This window comes from Parasteatoda tepidariorum, chromosome 2, assembly GCF_043381705.1.
Source record: "Parasteatoda tepidariorum isolate YZ-2023 chromosome 2, CAS_Ptep_4.0, whole genome shotgun sequence".
NCBI lineage: Eukaryota > Metazoa > Arthropoda > Arachnida > Araneae > Theridiidae > Parasteatoda > Parasteatoda tepidariorum.
The window spans coordinates 27766225-27783980 of NC_092205.1; the positions used below are offsets into that span (position 1 = coordinate 27766225).

Here is a 17756-nt window from a genome sequence, read left to right on the forward strand (position 1 = left end):
ATATATATATATATATATATATATCCAGAATTCAAGTCGTTCTATCTCAAGTAAAGCATTCGAGAGACACTTGACAAGTTATGCAGGAACTAAACTTACTCTGAGTTCAAGAGCTTTAGAACGTGTGGAAGCAGCTCAATCGTTATGGTCAATAGGGTACTAAGTAATCCCATAGTTGCGTCTAATCACGTGGTAGACCGTGTTTAATTGGATAACTGCAATAATTGGATAATGCTAGTTTAGTCGGATAATGCGTGTTTAATTGGATAATGTGTGTTTAATTGGATAATGCTAGCGAATCAAATCTAATTGGATAACTGCAACGACGTCACGCGCGTGTGTCAAACCTGATTAGGTGAAGTCACTTGCAAGTTGCAAGTATCCAACTAAGGAACGAAATTGAAATTACGCCTCTCCCTCTCAGATAAGTCATCGGACAGTGGCTAAGACATGATGTGCTAGTACGGAAAGTGCAGAACTGATAATACTTGCGTAATGCCCCATGCGCAATAGAGAAATCACGTTTAAGAGTAAGTTCCAATAAGTTAAGTACCATCAGATTCTAATAACTACAGTTAGTAGTACAGTTACAAATGGACATTTTATACATTCACAAATGTATCAAATGCCGTGCAAGGAAGAGATTGATGTAGAATTTTAGAAGTTTAAATAGGAATTTGATATAGCTAAAAAAAATCAAGGAATATTAGCAAATAAAAGTTATAAAATAAAATTTGTTTATCAAGCTAATCTGAAAAATGGAAAGAAGAAAACTGAGTTCGCGTACTCTTTAAGCAAACCTTTCTTTCATTAACGTTTGGTTAAATAGTTGTCATCAGAATTCTCTAAGGATTGAAGGTGTCATGGTTGTTTGAATAAAAAATTTTCAGATAACTTGGTAATCTTTACATTCGAGCTATAGTGGCACAGGGGATAGAGCATTCGCCTTCCAGTGAGGTAATCCGGATTCGAATCCCAGCCAATTTCAGACCCGGCTCGCACATACCACACTACTGAAGTAAAAATATCCTCAATGATATGAGTTAGAATCACTGTGCCATCAGGCTAACCATGGAAGATTGTCGTGGTTTTCTTCTACATGCGACGCAAAGGCTGATTAGCTCCATCAAAAAGACTTCCACGAAGACAAATTTTCCCCATTACTTTATACAGGAGTTTCATTGTCTTCTGGATCGGGTTCAAAACTACAAGGCTATGAAGTTGACCACCAGTAGTCATAAATCCAAAATTGGGTTAACATAACTGTTAAAAACTAATTAAGGCGTTAGGATAGGGGGAGAGGCTTAAAAATATGAATATTTAAATATAGTTATGCAGTACATTTGGCGTGGTTACCATTAAAGTTTATACGCTGTACAAGATAATTTTGAAAGGTGACCAAGATGGTCGACAAATGCGGCTTGTCACATTTTATTAAGGAATAAATTTATTTTGAAAATTATTTGCTTTCCTTTCGTTACAATTTTTGAATAATCATATATTTTACTTACCAAAAAATAGCATTTTGGTATAAAATATTTTATGAAAAATATTTAAATATTTGAAAACTTATTTTAAGGATAAATAAATAAATTTAAGCGACTTACTCTGATGTATTTTTGTTAAAATAATAACGTGGTTTTCTAAGTTGCATTTTTGGATTTGAATCAAAACGCTCAGATGCTTTGTCTAAAAATCATTCAAACAGTAAAATATAACTTATTTATAGCTGGCATTAAAAATCCTACGTAAACTTAATAATTTTAGCTTCATTCGTAAACATCTGAGCACTATTCTAAAGGAAAATTGGCGCTATAGCAGCCTCAGTTAACATATCATTAATGTGTTCCAAAATTGGCCTTTTTTTGTTGCAAAAAAATATTTTTTAAAGCATTTATAGGAAGCTTTAAAAATAACTTAAGTTAACTCTTACCACTGTACATAATTATAAATTTAATCAAAAATGTTTATTGTGAATTATATGTAAACTTAACTGTTGTCAGAGTATACAAATTTAACATCTGTTTTGTATTCTCACCATTTGAAAACTGAACTTCAGTCTTTCATATCAGCTGTGTTCCATTTATCCGTGGGGTCTGAGCTAAGCTGTACTTTCATCTTTGCGGCGCTCTCTTGTCAAAATAAAGGCTCGCTTTCCTGATTTAATTCGCAAAAAGTTAATGGCTGTCGAGATTGACTTGTTCAATCATCATTAGGAAAAAAAAGAGAAAAAAAGCAATTTCACTTTTTGAATTGCCCAGTACCCAGGGGGAGACCATCGGGACAAATCCCCCCCCCCCCGAAATTCTGGGATTCAAACTTTTCTGTCTTTCTTTGAGCCTCTCAGTAAAAAGAAAAACAAAAAACTGTCGAATCAAACCCTTTCCCAGTACACCACCTTCGCTAGTGCATCATCTTCACTTGACCTTGTGGCTCATCTTTCTCTAGGTTAGACTCCGGTTAATATTTTTTGGGAGGCAAGAATTGGCTTTAAGAGGAACTAAAGACAGTGGACCCTTAAACTTAGATAGTGATGAGCCCATAATAAATGATGGAAATTAACTGAGAATGACAACTAAATCTTTGAAAAAGCATATTAACCAATGTGGTGGTAATGCAATGTACATCAGTCCATCCATTCAAAATGAATTAATAAAGATTTGTGGTAGCATTATCCAAGAGACAATTGTTGATAGAATCAATAAAGCAAGCTGTTTTGCTATTCTTGCAGACGAAACTATGGACATAACTCAAACTGAGCAGTTAACCCTTTGTGCAAGGTACATCGATGTGAGAGGTGATGTGCCAATTTTCAGAGAAGACTTTCTCCAATTCGTTCAAATTTTTGACTCATCTGGAAGCGGAATAGCTGGTGTAGTTTTAAAATCATTAAGAAATTTCGAAGTTAATGTTTCAAAAATTGTCGGACAAGGCTACGACGGAGCATCTGCAATGCGAGGGGACTTTAACGGTGTTCAAGCAGCCATCAAAGAATTTACACCCAACAGCTATATATGTACATTGCTCCTTATACTCTTTGAATTTAGCAATAAGTCACTCTTGTAGTATTCAAGCTATTAAAAACTGTGTTGGCACAGTTAAAACAATAACAAAATTCATCAAATCGTCTGCCAAAAGAACAAAAATTTTAGAAGACATCATCAAAACGAATTTTCCGAATGAAAAATTCAGAAAAATAATATCTTTTTGCGAAGCAAGATGGATAGAAAACCATGATGCAATCATTAGATTTAAAGAACTTTATCCAGAAATAATTCAACTTCTCGAAGAAGTAATGGCTTCTGGAAACTGCGATGCTTCCTCTAAAGTGGAAAATCTTATTTCTACTATCACTGAAAGTGAGTTTTACATTACTTTACTTGTTTGTAGAGATATTTTTTCTGTGACTCTCCCACTGAGCAAAGCACTCCAACAAATTCATCCAGATTTGAATGGAGCTTTGATACATGTAAAATCAAGAAACAACACAGTTCTAAACAAAAGAGAAAATGCCGAGTATGAATTTTAAAAGCTATATTCGGAACTCCTTAATACTCTCACAAGTTTGGATCAAGATGTGAAACTTCCCAGATTGGCATCCTATCAAGTTCACCGTGGCAATATAAAAAATCAGAACACAGACCCAGAGCAGTACTTCCGTCAAAATATATGCATTCTTTTTTAGATTATTTCGCTGCCCAACTGATTGAAAGATTTTCGAAGCACGAAGATACTCTTGCATCTCTCAATAAAGTGTTACCTAAGTATTGTGTGAACGTTGATATTAATTTATGCAATTTCCGAATCTACGCAGATTTCATTGACATCGAAAACCTCATNAAATATAGTTATGCAGTACATTTGGCGTGGTTACCATTAAAGTTTATACGCTGTACAAGATAATTTTGAAAGGTGACCAAGATGGTCGACAAATGCGGCTTGTCACATTTTATTAAGGAATAAATTTATTTTGAAAATTATTTGCTTTCCTTTCGTTACAATTTTTGAATAATCATATATTTTACTTACCAAAAAATAGCATTTTGGTATAAAATATTTTATGAAAAATATTTAAATATTTGAAAACTTATTTTAAGAATAAATAAACAAATTTAAGGAACTTACTCTGATGTATTTTTGTTAAAATAATAACGTGATTTTCCAAGTTACATTTTTGGATTTGAATCAAAACTCTCAGATGCTTTTTCTAAAAATCATTCAAACAGTAAAATATAACTTATCTATAGCTGGCTTTAAAAATGTTATTAAGTAACCATCCAATGTAAACTTGATAATTTTAACATTATTCGTAAACATCTAATCACTATTCTAAAAGAAAATTTGTTCTATAGCAGACTCAGTTAACATATCATTAATGTGTTCCAAATTGACCTTTTTTGGGGGTAAAAAAAATAGTTTTAAAAGTATTTATAGGAAGTTTTTGAAATAATTTATGTGTATTCCTACCACTTTACATAATTATAAATTTAATCTAAAATTTTTATTGTGAATTAAATTTAAACTTAATTGCTGTCAGAGTATACAAAGCTAACTTCGGTGTTGCATTCTTAACATTTGAAAACTGAACTTTTGTCTTTCTTATCAGCTGTGACCTTCTACGTCATTGTTGGTAACTCAAATTAATAAATATTTGGTTTGTGACATCTCATTTTAGTCTGTTGGTTAGCTTCTTCTTAATCTTTGATTCAAATGCAAGCTTCTACATGATTGGATATCTGCAAGTGACGTCATTGTAGATAAATCGTGACATATGTTGATCCAGAAGTCAAGTAATTCCTTCCCCTTCAGATTAATGTCTAAATTGAGGAAGGGGCCTCGCGAAAGAGTGGTGCTGCCATTTATCAGTGAGGTCTGAGTTAAGATGTACTTTCACCTTTGCGGCGCTCTCTTGTCAAAATAAAGTCGAGCTTTCCTTATTTAATTCGCAAAAAGCTAATGGCTGGCGAGATTGACTTGTTCAAACAGCATTAGAAAAAACAAAAAGAATTTCACTTTTCGATTTGCAAGTACCCTATTAAAGATGATTTCAGGTTGATTCATCTTATTGACTGTACCTTCTCCAAAGGTAGCGATATGGGGTAATTATTTTAATAAACCAATTTCCATAATGCAAACTTTCATAAAATGCAATTTTCGATTTTATTAAAGTTTGTTTCACTCCTGAATCAACCATCGGATTTTTTTCCCTTTTTGTCCTAGTACTCTTTAATTAAGCACAAGAAGAAATATTCTCAAAGCATTTGGCGTACATTTTAATACGTTTCTTTTTTTAAAGAAATGCTGAAGAATTTTTCATTCAGTTCTTAGAAAAAGCCCACAAATCATGGTGAAAGAACGAAAGAAAAAATATTCCGCATAAGTAGAAATAGCCTGCCGCAAGTTTTAAACTTTTCTTCTCACCGAGGCGAAGAAGCGGAATATGTTTCGAAATATAAATCAAGAAGAACCTCCTTTCACGCCTCGAAAAATTCCATTCCTGTATTAAAGTCAGTTATACTATTTCGTGTCTGCATCACTGATCACGTACTTTAGAACTGTATTTACAATATCGAGCCTCGACGACTTCTGTCTAGTGACATGTTGAGAAAAGATACTGTTTACCTAGCCAAGTTTGCCAACTTGGCGGAAAAACATTAATGCTGCCATTTTTTTCGGTTCTTCTTTTTGGTTTCTTACAATGAATAGAAAAGTGGTTTTAAAACTTTTAATTTAAGTAGCCGACAAAAAAATAGAAAATATATGGATAGACGTTTCAATTTTTGATAATAAAAATATTTATTTGTTAGTTTTTGACTTAAAGTATTGAACTTGCCACAAAACGACTTCATAAGAATTAAAAAAAGAATAAAAAATTAGTAAAAAAGAATTGAAAAAATTAGTATTGAAAAAATTAGTATTGAAATATTTTGTTTTTATGAAATCACAAAACAGCCTGATTAGAAAACTAAATGAGATAATCCATTCAGTCTTGGCCAGAGCTTTTAAACTTCGAACATAATTATTAGTTATTGAAATCATTTAGTTTCTTAAATTCGTCTTAGGTTATGAAAACCATTTCTCGAAATAAAATTAACAAATTTATGCTTTCTTCACCTAATTTTTCTTTTTTTGTTTTGAAAAGGTACCATAAAAAAAGGTTGTTAACCAGAATAAAATTTATTCTAAATGATAGGATTTTCACGAAATCTTCAAAAGGTGACAATAGGTAAATGTCGAAGGAAAGTAGTGGCTAAAAAGTGAATTGAGGAAGATGGTGAAGATGTAGCAAAAAGCTGACATCAATAATACTTATTATATCAGATGATATTTTAAGTTACGAAATCAAACAGAAAAAAGTACTTTCTCTGAATCGCATAGATAGCAATACCATAAAGCTACTTAACGCAAAGAATTCTAGTACTTCCCATCTCTTATGATAGATGAAGCAACCGTATACTCAAATTAAATTACACTACAACACAACTGAACCACAATCTAACTTCAATGCCCATTAGCTAATGAAAACCCTAGCCTCAATATCCAGTTAAATTTATTTTTTACGATTTTGAAACTATGCTAGTTGTAAATGGTTAAAAACCGTGTAATGGCTTTTTAACTTTACTAATTGCAAGCGGTTTCAATGTCCTAAAGATAAAAAATGTTCTTTACCGTAAACTTCATGGTTAATTGGATGGACAAACTGCTGCCGGTTATTTTCCCGTAATTTTAGTATGAAATTTCTAACAGTGTAAAGTGCAATTTTAAATAAAGTAACTTTTACTCTAACCATGCATTGGCAATCGAAGTATATTATTTAAAAGCAACATTTAAGTTATAATTTTAATACTTTCCTGGTATTCGAAGCATCTGGTTTACCTGCGTATAAGTCAGAATTGGATTCGATCCTTTTGGAAAGTCTGGAGTCGAACGGAAAATGCGTATAAGTCGGTATTGGATTCGATCCCTTAGGAAAGTCTGGAGTCGAACGGAACCTGCGTATAAGTCGGTATTGGATTCGATCCCTGAGGAAAGTCCGGAATCAAACGGTTGAACTGCCGACGTTTTAGCTTTAATTTGAAACACGAACTTCAACTTTGTAGCAACACCATTATATTTACTCTCATAAAGTTAACTAACACTGTTATAATTTACTAACTCTTAATTAACTAACTCTGTTACAATTTCAGAAATTATTACGACGTGAGTTGATGACATTTATCGAAAAACTAATCATTCTTCTAACCAATATGAGAAGGGATGAAAGGAGAAAAAAAACTGACGCAAAAGTTTAGGCATCCATCGACAAATAGTTCTTGTAATGAGAATCCGATTTATGGAATCCCTTATCTTTCCGGAACATCCCTGTCTGCACGTCCAACAGAACGATCGAACATCTCGCTTCCACCCCCAATACAAAAGGCACTAATGCATTACAGCAGATTAAACTGACATTCCAGATTATTCTAATAGATAAAGCCAGGAGGCCCCCACTCACCCTCTTGTAATTTCCTCGTTGCTATTGGTGTCACCAAGTTTTCGCAAAAATTCATTTCATTCTCGTCGTATTCACTAAATCATGGAAAAAGTTAGATTTATTTATGCAAATACCATTGTGTATTCGTATAAATAAATCTAAAATCATATATTCTGAAAAAATATTCTGAAACTAGTATTTTTATATTTTGACTCTTATTATTTGCTCATATCTCATTGATATTAATCAAAAGTTAGCATTTTAATACGAATTAAACTCCCTCAAAAATTCACTACAAGCATGTACTATGTACTATGCAAACCATGTAGAATACACCATGTACTATGACTCAATTAATGTTTAGAATGCCACCTTTAAATATGCTCATTAATTAGTACAGACAATATTTTAAGTTACGAAATCAGACACGAAAACATACTTTCTCAGAATAAACATGATTTTTCTTTCGATGAATTCGGTTTCTTGACCCCTCAAATTATGGGATCTAGCCTCAATTTAGAAAATATAGTATCGATTGTTTGATCAGGATAAAATTGCTTGTATCGTAAGGTATGCAATTTTTAACATCATTTTAAAGAATGTTTACATAGCAATTTTACATAGCAAAATACGAACTTTCGAGTTAAATCGGCAAAATAGTTCCTGAGAAGTAGAGTCTTAAGAGCACGACTTTTTTTAAATTCGATTTCTAAGGAACTATTCGATCAATTTCACCCAAGGTTTGTATTTTGCATGCAAAATTATTTTCTTTAAAATAATGTAAAAAATTGCGCCCCTTACAGTTCAAAATTTTTCGACTATTATTAAATAAAATAACAAAAAAGTAATTTATATATACTAAAAATATTTTTTTCACGGAATTATCTTTAGATACATGAATTTTATCATTTGTGCAAACATTTTTCAATTTGCTTAAAATATTCTCGAGATACGCAAAAAGTAAAATTAAGATTAAAGGGTCCAAACTNATTCTGAAAAAATATTCTGAAACTAGTATTTTTATATTTTGACTCTTATTATTTGCTCATATCTCATTGATATTAATCAAAAGTTAGCATTTTAATACGAATTAAACTCCCTCAAAAATGCACTACAAGCATGTACTATGTACTATGCAAACCATGTAGAATACACCATGTACTATGACTCAAATAATGTTTAGAATGCCACCTTTAAATATGCTCATTAATTAGTGCAGACGATATTTTAAGTTACGAAATCAGACACAAAAACACACTTTCTCAGAATAAACATGCTTTTTCTTTCGATGAATTCGGTTTCTTGACCCCCAAATTATGGGATCTAGCCTCAATTTAGAAAATATAGTACCAATTGTTTGGTCAGGAGAAAATTGCTTGTATCGTAAGGTATGCAATTTTTTACATCACTTTAAAGAATGTTTACATAGCAATTTTACATAACAAAATACGAACTTACGAGCGAAATCGGCAAAATAGTTCTTGAGAAGTAGAATCTTAAAAGCACGACTTTTTTTAAATTCGATTTCTAAGGAACTATTCGATCAATTTCAGCCAAGGTTTGTATTTTGCATGCAAAATTATTTTCTTTAAAATAATGTAAAAAATTGCGCCCCTTACAGTTCAAAATTTTTCGGACTATTATTAAATAAAATAACAAAAAAGTAATTTATCTATACTAAAAATATTTTTTGCACGGAATTATCTTTAGATAATTGATTAGATTTTATAATTGCGTGCAAAAATTTTTCAATTTGCTTAAAATATTCTCGAGATAAACAAAAAGTAAAATTAAGATTAAAGGGTCCAAATTTTGAACCGCTCTCCTGGACAAACTATTGGGACCATATTTCCAGATTGCAGCTACTCCCTATACTTTGGGGGTTAAAATTCCGAATCCGTCTAAAAAAGGGGATGTTTTATTCAGAGAAAGTAAGTTTTTTGGTCTAATTTCGTAATTTATAATATCTTTTAATTAATTAGTTAATTAATTAATTAGCATATTTGAGGTCACCCCCTCAATCCATTAAGATTGAGTCCTAGAACGTGAAAAAAATATTGCACACAATTATGAAAGTTATTCAGTGTAGTCCATTTTTTCTTCTTCTTTTTTTTTCTTCTGCATTAAAGGCATTTTTGTAGAATGTCATCCACAGGATAAATAAAATACTAAAACTAAAACATTATTAAGATGTATAGATATAATTAGATAACGTTCCGAAATTTTGAGGAGTTGAACCACAATTTCTCCGCTTTCTCAGTGTTTGTGCCTTAGCCCTGTTTAAAACCTTCAATTACACTTTAGCAGAAAATTATGCAAGTAAATTATAGAAAATAATTATAAATATTTCACGGAGTAGAAATTGAAAAGAGGAAAGTAGACCTAAACTTGCATTTTGAACGTTAATAGTTATTTTATTATACCTAATAAAGTAAATTCAACTTAATTGCACCATACAGAGCACTTTACTCAAAACTTCATAAAAGAAAAAAAGGTTACATTCGTACATTTTAGATAATGATCTCGACGTAGAACATTAAATAAAGGTTTTAAAGTAGAATTTATAATTTAAATATTTTTACCTCTCCCCATTGGAATCTTAAAAGGATATTTATTCTAAAAGCGCGTTCCATTTAATGGGCAATTGGAGTAATGGGGAAGCTATAACTGGAAAGCGTGTCTTCGAAGTTGTATGAATCCAGGGATTATGAACTTCAATTTCGGATACAAGTTAATTAGATCTTCAGTTTGAGCAGGAACCGAAGACCTTTTATTAAAGGAAAGGATTCTATTTATGGAATGACTATTTTATGTGCTCTTTTTCTCGTTGCTTTTGCTTTACATAAAATAACGAATGTTGCTTTAAAAAGAAAAAAAATGCACGTCTTTTTCTTTGTACCAATTATTGTGGGGTTCAAGCTTTAAAATGCAAAATTAAGTCGTATTTAGCTGAATAAGCGTTCTTCATAACTGGAAAAAACAGTAAATAATGACTGAATTGGTATTTATTAATATTACGAAATCATGCTTGAAACTGAAAGACATATACTGACCTAATCGATAAAGCTCAAACAATTCAAATTATTTTTATATTTATTATTTGTTGCTTAGTCCTGTAGTATATTATGTTATTACATTAAGCAAAGCGCGTTTTTGGAATTTCATTCCATCAAAATAAAGACTGATTAACTTCAGTATTACTTGGCATAATCCAATTGCTCGATGTCACCTCATGATAGTTAAAATTCACCGCAATTAAGTAGTTACTTATCCGTTTTGGGGAGCGGTAAAGTATCAATTACCCTAATACCTATATTTTCCTTGGTTCTAATATTAAATATTAGTATATATGTATGCTTGGTACCTATTAAAACAGCGCCTGTAATGTTTTCGAAGCAACAAAATATAATACAAACAAACTAAATACATAGTTTCAGATAACTTTAGTAATACTAATTCGGTAACGTAGCCTTCTCATGTCATGCACGTAGATCTTGCGTGTACTTGTCATAACGAATAAAAAATAATTAAATATTAAAAAGCGTATGAGGAATTTCTTTTTTGATTAAATATAGCTAAAAGCTAGTAAACATCACTAATAATATCTTTTAAATACCCTCAAAAAACTGAATTGTCCGGGGGAAAAACTGAATAATCTAATTTTAAAAAAATATTCTGAAGGTATTGATTGAAATTTTTAAGGCTAAAATTACCTCTGCACCCCCAGTTAAAATTTCAAGACCCTCGCACCAACTGTTCTGGAATTATTAGAAGGACATAAATGCACAAATACTTCCTTTTATTACTTTTTATAGATGTAAGTTTCAAATTAATTAAGACTTTTTGAACTGTATAAAAATCATTTTAAATTCTAAAATAAATACTAGATACTTCTTTCGCTCATTTATAACAACTCTTTTATTTATTTGCTGCAATAAAATTTTTTATAACTTTTCGTCTAGCTAGAGCATACTCATCTCCACTGAAACACTAAACAGTACTGGTCGCTACATGTAGTTAGTAAAGAAAATGATTCGCTTTCATATTTCATAGTAGATCTGACAAAAATAAAATTATTTTCCTATTTTTAGTCTACTGAAACTATGGGGGGGGTGTATTTTATTCTTTTAAGTTTTGTCTCTGTTTGCTTGTTTATGCCGACAATGAACGAAATTTCGTATGGTCATAAATTTCAAATGCACCATTCAGGAAAAAAAATGCATTTCTCTAGGGTAATTTTGACCATTGTTCAACGGCAAAGAAATCATTCTCTTTGGTAACTTTGACCATTCTCTAATGGCAAAAAGTTATAATTATTTTCGGTAACTTTGGTCCTTCTCTTTGGCCTCTGAGAACTTTGTAAAAATCAACTGTAATGCCGGCAATATTGAGACAAAAGTCACTTAATTTACTGATAGTTCATCATTGTGAAAATAGTTTATCATTGTGCGTCCTTAGTAACTTGGATGCGTGAAGGTGACATAAATAGGCAATTTTTCATGTTAATTTTTTTGTACTTCATAAATAGGCAAGTTTTTCATATTATTTTTATTTGTACTACATGTAATAATCATTTGAAGGATAAAAGTGTAAAACTTTTATACCTAACTTTATACCTAAAGTCTTATACCTGAAATTTTCTAGTTGCTAATACTTTGAAGCATTGCTTTAAAAAATGTTCCACATTTTTGTTCAATCTGAGAAAAAAAGGCAAAGAAAAATTGTTCTTTTATCCTGAAAAAGCGGATAAATCTAGCACTTTTCTGACAAGCGTTATCTTTAAAACTTCATTCTTAATAAAACTATGAGGCTAAATCCTTTTTGAAGAAGATTTTTCCAAACAGTTTTAGTCACATCATATACCAAGATATATATTCTCCTTTTTTTAAAAAATTATTTCTGCTAACGGTTACCCCTCTGAAAGTTTATAACGAGAATCTACAAATTTAAAGAGTGCCCAGTGTGCATATAATCTATAAAATACTAACTAATATAAAAAATATATAAAAATTAAATTAAATCATAAACATGTTTTTTTGTTTAATTTACTTCTCGCTAGAAAAACATTACCAAGAATTCGAAAACACGTATAGGGTAAAGTTACCCCCTTTGTAGGTGCAACTTTGCCGAGAAAGGTTTTGAATTTTTTCTCCAAAAGAAAGCTCTGAAAATGAATTTAATTATCATATACAAATTCTTTAGAATGTCATGCAAAGTCAAGAAATTATTTTTTCTCCCTAACTGATAAAAAAGTACATAAAAGTTTTATTCATGTGGAAATAAACCCAGTTGAAAGTAACTTGCATCAGCATTAAACACCAACTTTCTATTCCTATTTAAGTGCTCTAGTTAATTGGAAAATATTCGTAATAATGAACGATGATAAAAAAAATTTGGTGATAAAATAGCGATATAGATGGTGTTTTCAAAAATTATCGAAATAGCCAAAAATTTACAAAGCAAATATTCAAAACATCAAAACTTGTTGTCAGTAGAGAAGCTCCAAAAGAGTTTTGAAAACTAGACTATTCTAAAATCGTTAAAATTTTGATTTCAAGATTAACCCTCACAGACACTAAAGCAAGTTAATAAAATAGCTGTGAAAATTGGCTGTTTCTCATATTAGTTTCAGTTGACCTTGCCTTGTTTTTCATTTATCCTTTCTGATAATGAAAGGAAAATTGATGTCTTTGCTTCTAAATCTCTAATTTAAAAAAAAAAATATTTTTAATACACAATTTCTGAGAAAACATTCACAAAAAAATAATAATAATTCATTTAAAAACGGCCATATTCTGTTTCTGCTTTTCAAATATTTAACTCAAATTCGATTACCCGTTAATCTTTAAAAATTTAATCAATTTTTCTTCGTTCGTAGAGAAAAAAAATTTCGAAACTCATTTCCTGATTAAAAACTAAAAGCTTCAAGGCCTTCTTTAGAAGAAACTTTAAAATTGAAAAAATGAGAAAAGAAAATTAAAAAAGAATATTTTTCTTCAACTCTAAAACCCTTACGTGCTGTTCGTTTTTTTCTCTCCCCCCTTTTTCTTCCACAACAGAATGTCTCTGAAAATAAACATTCATTTCGCCTTAACACGTTGTACTCGTAAGTAGAAAAGAAAAGATAAAAAGGGTTTCTAAATCCCTTCTAAGAATACGGAAGAATACTTTTCAAGACGGAAATGACACCCAACAAAAACTTTTCTTTCTCTTTTGTGGCAACATTATTGAATTAAAATAGTTCTCTGAAGTTGTTTTCCCACTGAAAATACACGCAACGCAACTGCAAAAATCAATACATTCGTTGAGAAATACTTTATACATATCTAAAATCTTTAAAATTTGTCTTTTCCTTTAAAAAAAAATATGTCATTTTTTTCAACATTTCATACTATTATGTAAATGTAATGTTATCTTATCAATATTGAGCTGGTTTTGTGAGGAGACAATTAAATACATTAGAACATTTTATTAGATCATGAAGTGTATTATTTGAACAAAGCTGATTATAGGTTATACTTAATCATATTTTTAATTCATTTAAATTAATATTCTATTAGTTTATTGTAACAAATTAGAAAAATTCAAATTTGAAGCTTCGGATTAAATTACCATTCATTCATTTCATAACACTTTTTTTAATGACGACGTGCAAATTCGGTACCTTAATGTAATTTTCACGTAGTTGTTGCTCATGAAAATTGCATTAAAGAAAAGGCCAAGGTAGCCAAGTGGTTAAAGCATCAGACTCATTCCGGAGGGGCTTCGGTTCAATCCTCAAAGCCGCTAGGAACCAACCAATACATGTGATATACGTGCGCGTAAAATCTGCGGTATCAAAGATCCTTTGGTCAGTCGCTGATCAGTACCATGAGTACAGAGATGTGGAGAAAATCTCCTTCCCCTTCAGATCTATCTCTAAATTATGGAAGAGTGAGTGAATGAGTGGTTCTGCCATCTATCCGGATGTTCTGAGCTGAAGTCAAAACTTCACCATAGCTGTGCTCTCTTAATAAATGAAAGGTGTTCCTTCCTAATTTAATTCGCTAGACTAAGCTAATGGCTGGCAAGTTTGCCTTGTTCAAGTGTCATTAGAAAAACAAACAACAAATATTAAATACTGGTTTGAAAAAAGTAAAAATATTAAACATTTTTTAAAGACGGTATTTTGGAGCAAAGTTTAAATTTTCATCACATTACGCAACACCCACAGGATGTTAGATAAATCATTTGGATAAGTGCATCTGAGATGTAAATGTCGCGAGGCGAATTCGTCTGTTGGAAGTGGTTTATTGCAACTGGAATAATATTAAAAGCGGGAGTAAGTATAAATTAAACAATAAAACATCCTGAGTGTGAAAGTTGCGTTGATCTTTTCTATAAGCTTTATTTAGATAAACGGAAAACTTATGACGCTAGGAACTCCGCCTCCAGCTCTCTCCGTTTGCCAACCCCATGTTTTTCTGGAATGAATCATTGTTCTTTTTCCTTTAAAAATCGATCATTTTCACACAAAAAAAAATTATTAACACTAAACTGAGATAAATTTGAGTTGTATACAAACTTTTATGACTTGTCGAATAATAATTATTCCATACAACCTAACCTTATTTTGTTTGTTTTCCTTCAGTTTCCTTATACTGGGGCCAGCTTCAACCCAGCTAGATCTTTTGGTCCAGCAATAGTGACAAACACATGGCGACTACATTGGGTAAGAAAATATAATTTATTTGTTAATCCTAATCTTGCATTTTATTTGTAAAATATACAACACACACCTTAATAACTTTTGACCTAATGATCAGAATTTCACGTTTAGATACCTAATCCTTAATATGTTGATTATTTTTTGCAGACGATACTTTTAATAACGATATCAGACTCAAAAACATACACTGCTGTCCATTAAAATTTCTACACCAGGAAGGTATGCAAATCAGTATCGTATTAGTTGAACGCATGCATTGTAGAATAACTTATTAAATTTTCAAGAAATCAGGGCTTTTAGGTCTGAAAAATAAGTACCAAAAATTGCCTACTCTTGTAAAAATAGCAGCATTTATCTACCATAACAAAAAGCTAGAAATTGCATTGCATTTTTGGGGACCTCAGCTTCAAGACAATGCCAAGATTCATCAAGAACGGTAATTGGTGAGTGGTGGGGAGTCGGCAGACAGTAACTACACTTTTTCTATTGTTCAAACATCAGGAGAGCAAGCTGACCACATTGATATGTTTTGTATCAAGAAAGTACAGGTAACGTGCATTTGTACAATATCCTGCTGAAAAATAGAGCTAGAGAGGTTTCGAAAATAGAGCAGTGACACAGGTTTAAATACATCTGAAATGTAATGGTTGACGTTCAAAGAGCCAGGAATGCAAACAAGAGGGCATCGACTCACGCGTCTAATAGCACCCACTATAATCCCCATTATAATGGGGATGGATCAGTATAGCGACGTCGAATGCGAGTTGGTACAGAGCATTTTCTTTACAGGCTCAGCATTTGCCTGTAAAGATGACGTGCCACCATTCATGAATCCAGGTTGGGCAGTAGTCCCACCACTGCAGGTGCTCCTGTTTGTGATGTAGAGTCATAAGTAACAGATACCTTGGTTGCCACATTGATGGTTCAGACTGCTGCAAACATTGTTGAACTGAATCAGCTCAAACTTGTTTTCCGCAAATGATTCCATTTCCAAACTCAGGGTTTCTAATGGGGTTGTACAATCCCCTGTGGCCATTCGGATAAGACATTTGTCTTCTTGGCTTTTAATGTGAGGGGCCACTGAAATACGTTGATCTCAAGACCATCCTGAATCCAATGATTTTATATTTTGAGGGCAATTAAGGGATCTCGGCCAACGCGAGCAACAATAATGCAGTACGATAAATCGCAATTCAGTTAAGCTATAATCTGTTCTTAATTACGTCAGGTGCAAATTGAGCCTGACAAAATTGCTGTCTAACACAGATTTCCATTGCTGTTGATGGATCTTTATTGGCCCGGAAAATCCCATGGTGGGATTCAGTTTTCCCACATTGATTTCCATATTGTTTGGTTTTCATCAACATAAGATTAATTAAATTCATAAAGGTAATCAATACCTTTAGGACTTATACAATCTAACTATTATCAATAGAGAATTCTAAGCTGATGTAAATCCACTGTCTACAGGAAATCCATCAATAGTCAATCAGTTACAGATGCAACCAATAGGAATACGCTTTTATTAGGATAAGAATACGAATCGTCCAATAGAAATAGTGCAGAGGGAAATTGATAGAATGATAAAGGAACACTGATTTAATTCAACCTCTAACTCAGACTTTTCTATTCACTTTTGTCTATTGATGCTTCCGACATGTTTTACCATAAACAATTTTAAAGTTTTATGTCGCAGTAAATGTAATGAAATAAGTGCTCTTTTCTTTTTTCAGGTATATTGGGTGGGACCAGTGCTTGGTGGTATCATAGGTGGCGTCACTTACGATTACACTCAAGAAACTCACGCTCAACAGGTTTTAAGGCGATCTTTTAGAAAGAAAAATGGCAACACAGTAATAAACAGAGATCTAAGCGCCCTCTCCTATAATGAAACAGAACTTACTTTGGACCACTGTCGGCTCTGACATTTAGTGAACACTCTTCGCCAAAACAAACCTCTTTACAAAACAAACTTTTGTGCATTGTATCATTGATTGTGATTCCATGGTTGGTTATTCTTCTCTAGGGGAGACTAGTTTCATTTGATACAAATTATTTTGCGAACTTGTTTTCAAATCCAATGCTTGTTTTAACTCTATTCTTCAAAAATAGGAAACTTCTCCGAAAAACTAAAAATATGCTAAATAAAAGTCCAAAAACCTATTTTTTATTTTATCTATCCACACAATTAAGTAAATGCAAAATATTCCTGTAATATTCCTTTAATACATTTTCAAACATTTAAAGCGTCTCAGAAACATTTCTACTCACTTCGTAAAATGGAGCAAAGTATGATTTTCTGAAAGCGTCAATTAAATTTTCATTTACAACATTTTTAAATTGCTAAATATTACATTTAGAACAAAACTGTTATATTCTCAAATTTCAAAACACATGAACTTTTCTTATAATATACATAACTTTTATCACGATTTGGAAAATCTAAGATTTTCTGAAATGTAAATGGAACGTTTTGCGCCATAATGATGAATTTAGAAGTAATATTTTAAAAACAGCCAAATGTTATGTCAGTATTATATTAATCTAGAAGGAAGGTAATCAAATATATATATA

General features: G+C 31.6%; 1 protein-coding gene across 1 annotated transcript in view; it reads left to right on the plus strand.

Moving 5' to 3' along the window:
• LOC107440203 (lens fiber major intrinsic protein) overlaps positions 1-17343 on the plus strand; it is a 42633-nt gene extending 25290 nt beyond the window's left edge. Inside the window, exons 2-3 of the mRNA XM_021144889.3 lie at positions 15105-15185; positions 16916-17343. Of these exons, the coding sequence (XP_021000548.1) occupies positions 15105-15185; positions 16916-17107 (273 nt within the window). The 3' untranslated portion in view covers positions 17108-17343. The remainder of the gene's footprint in view (positions 1-15104; positions 15186-16915) is intronic.
• Positions 17344-17756: the final 413 nt, after the last annotated feature.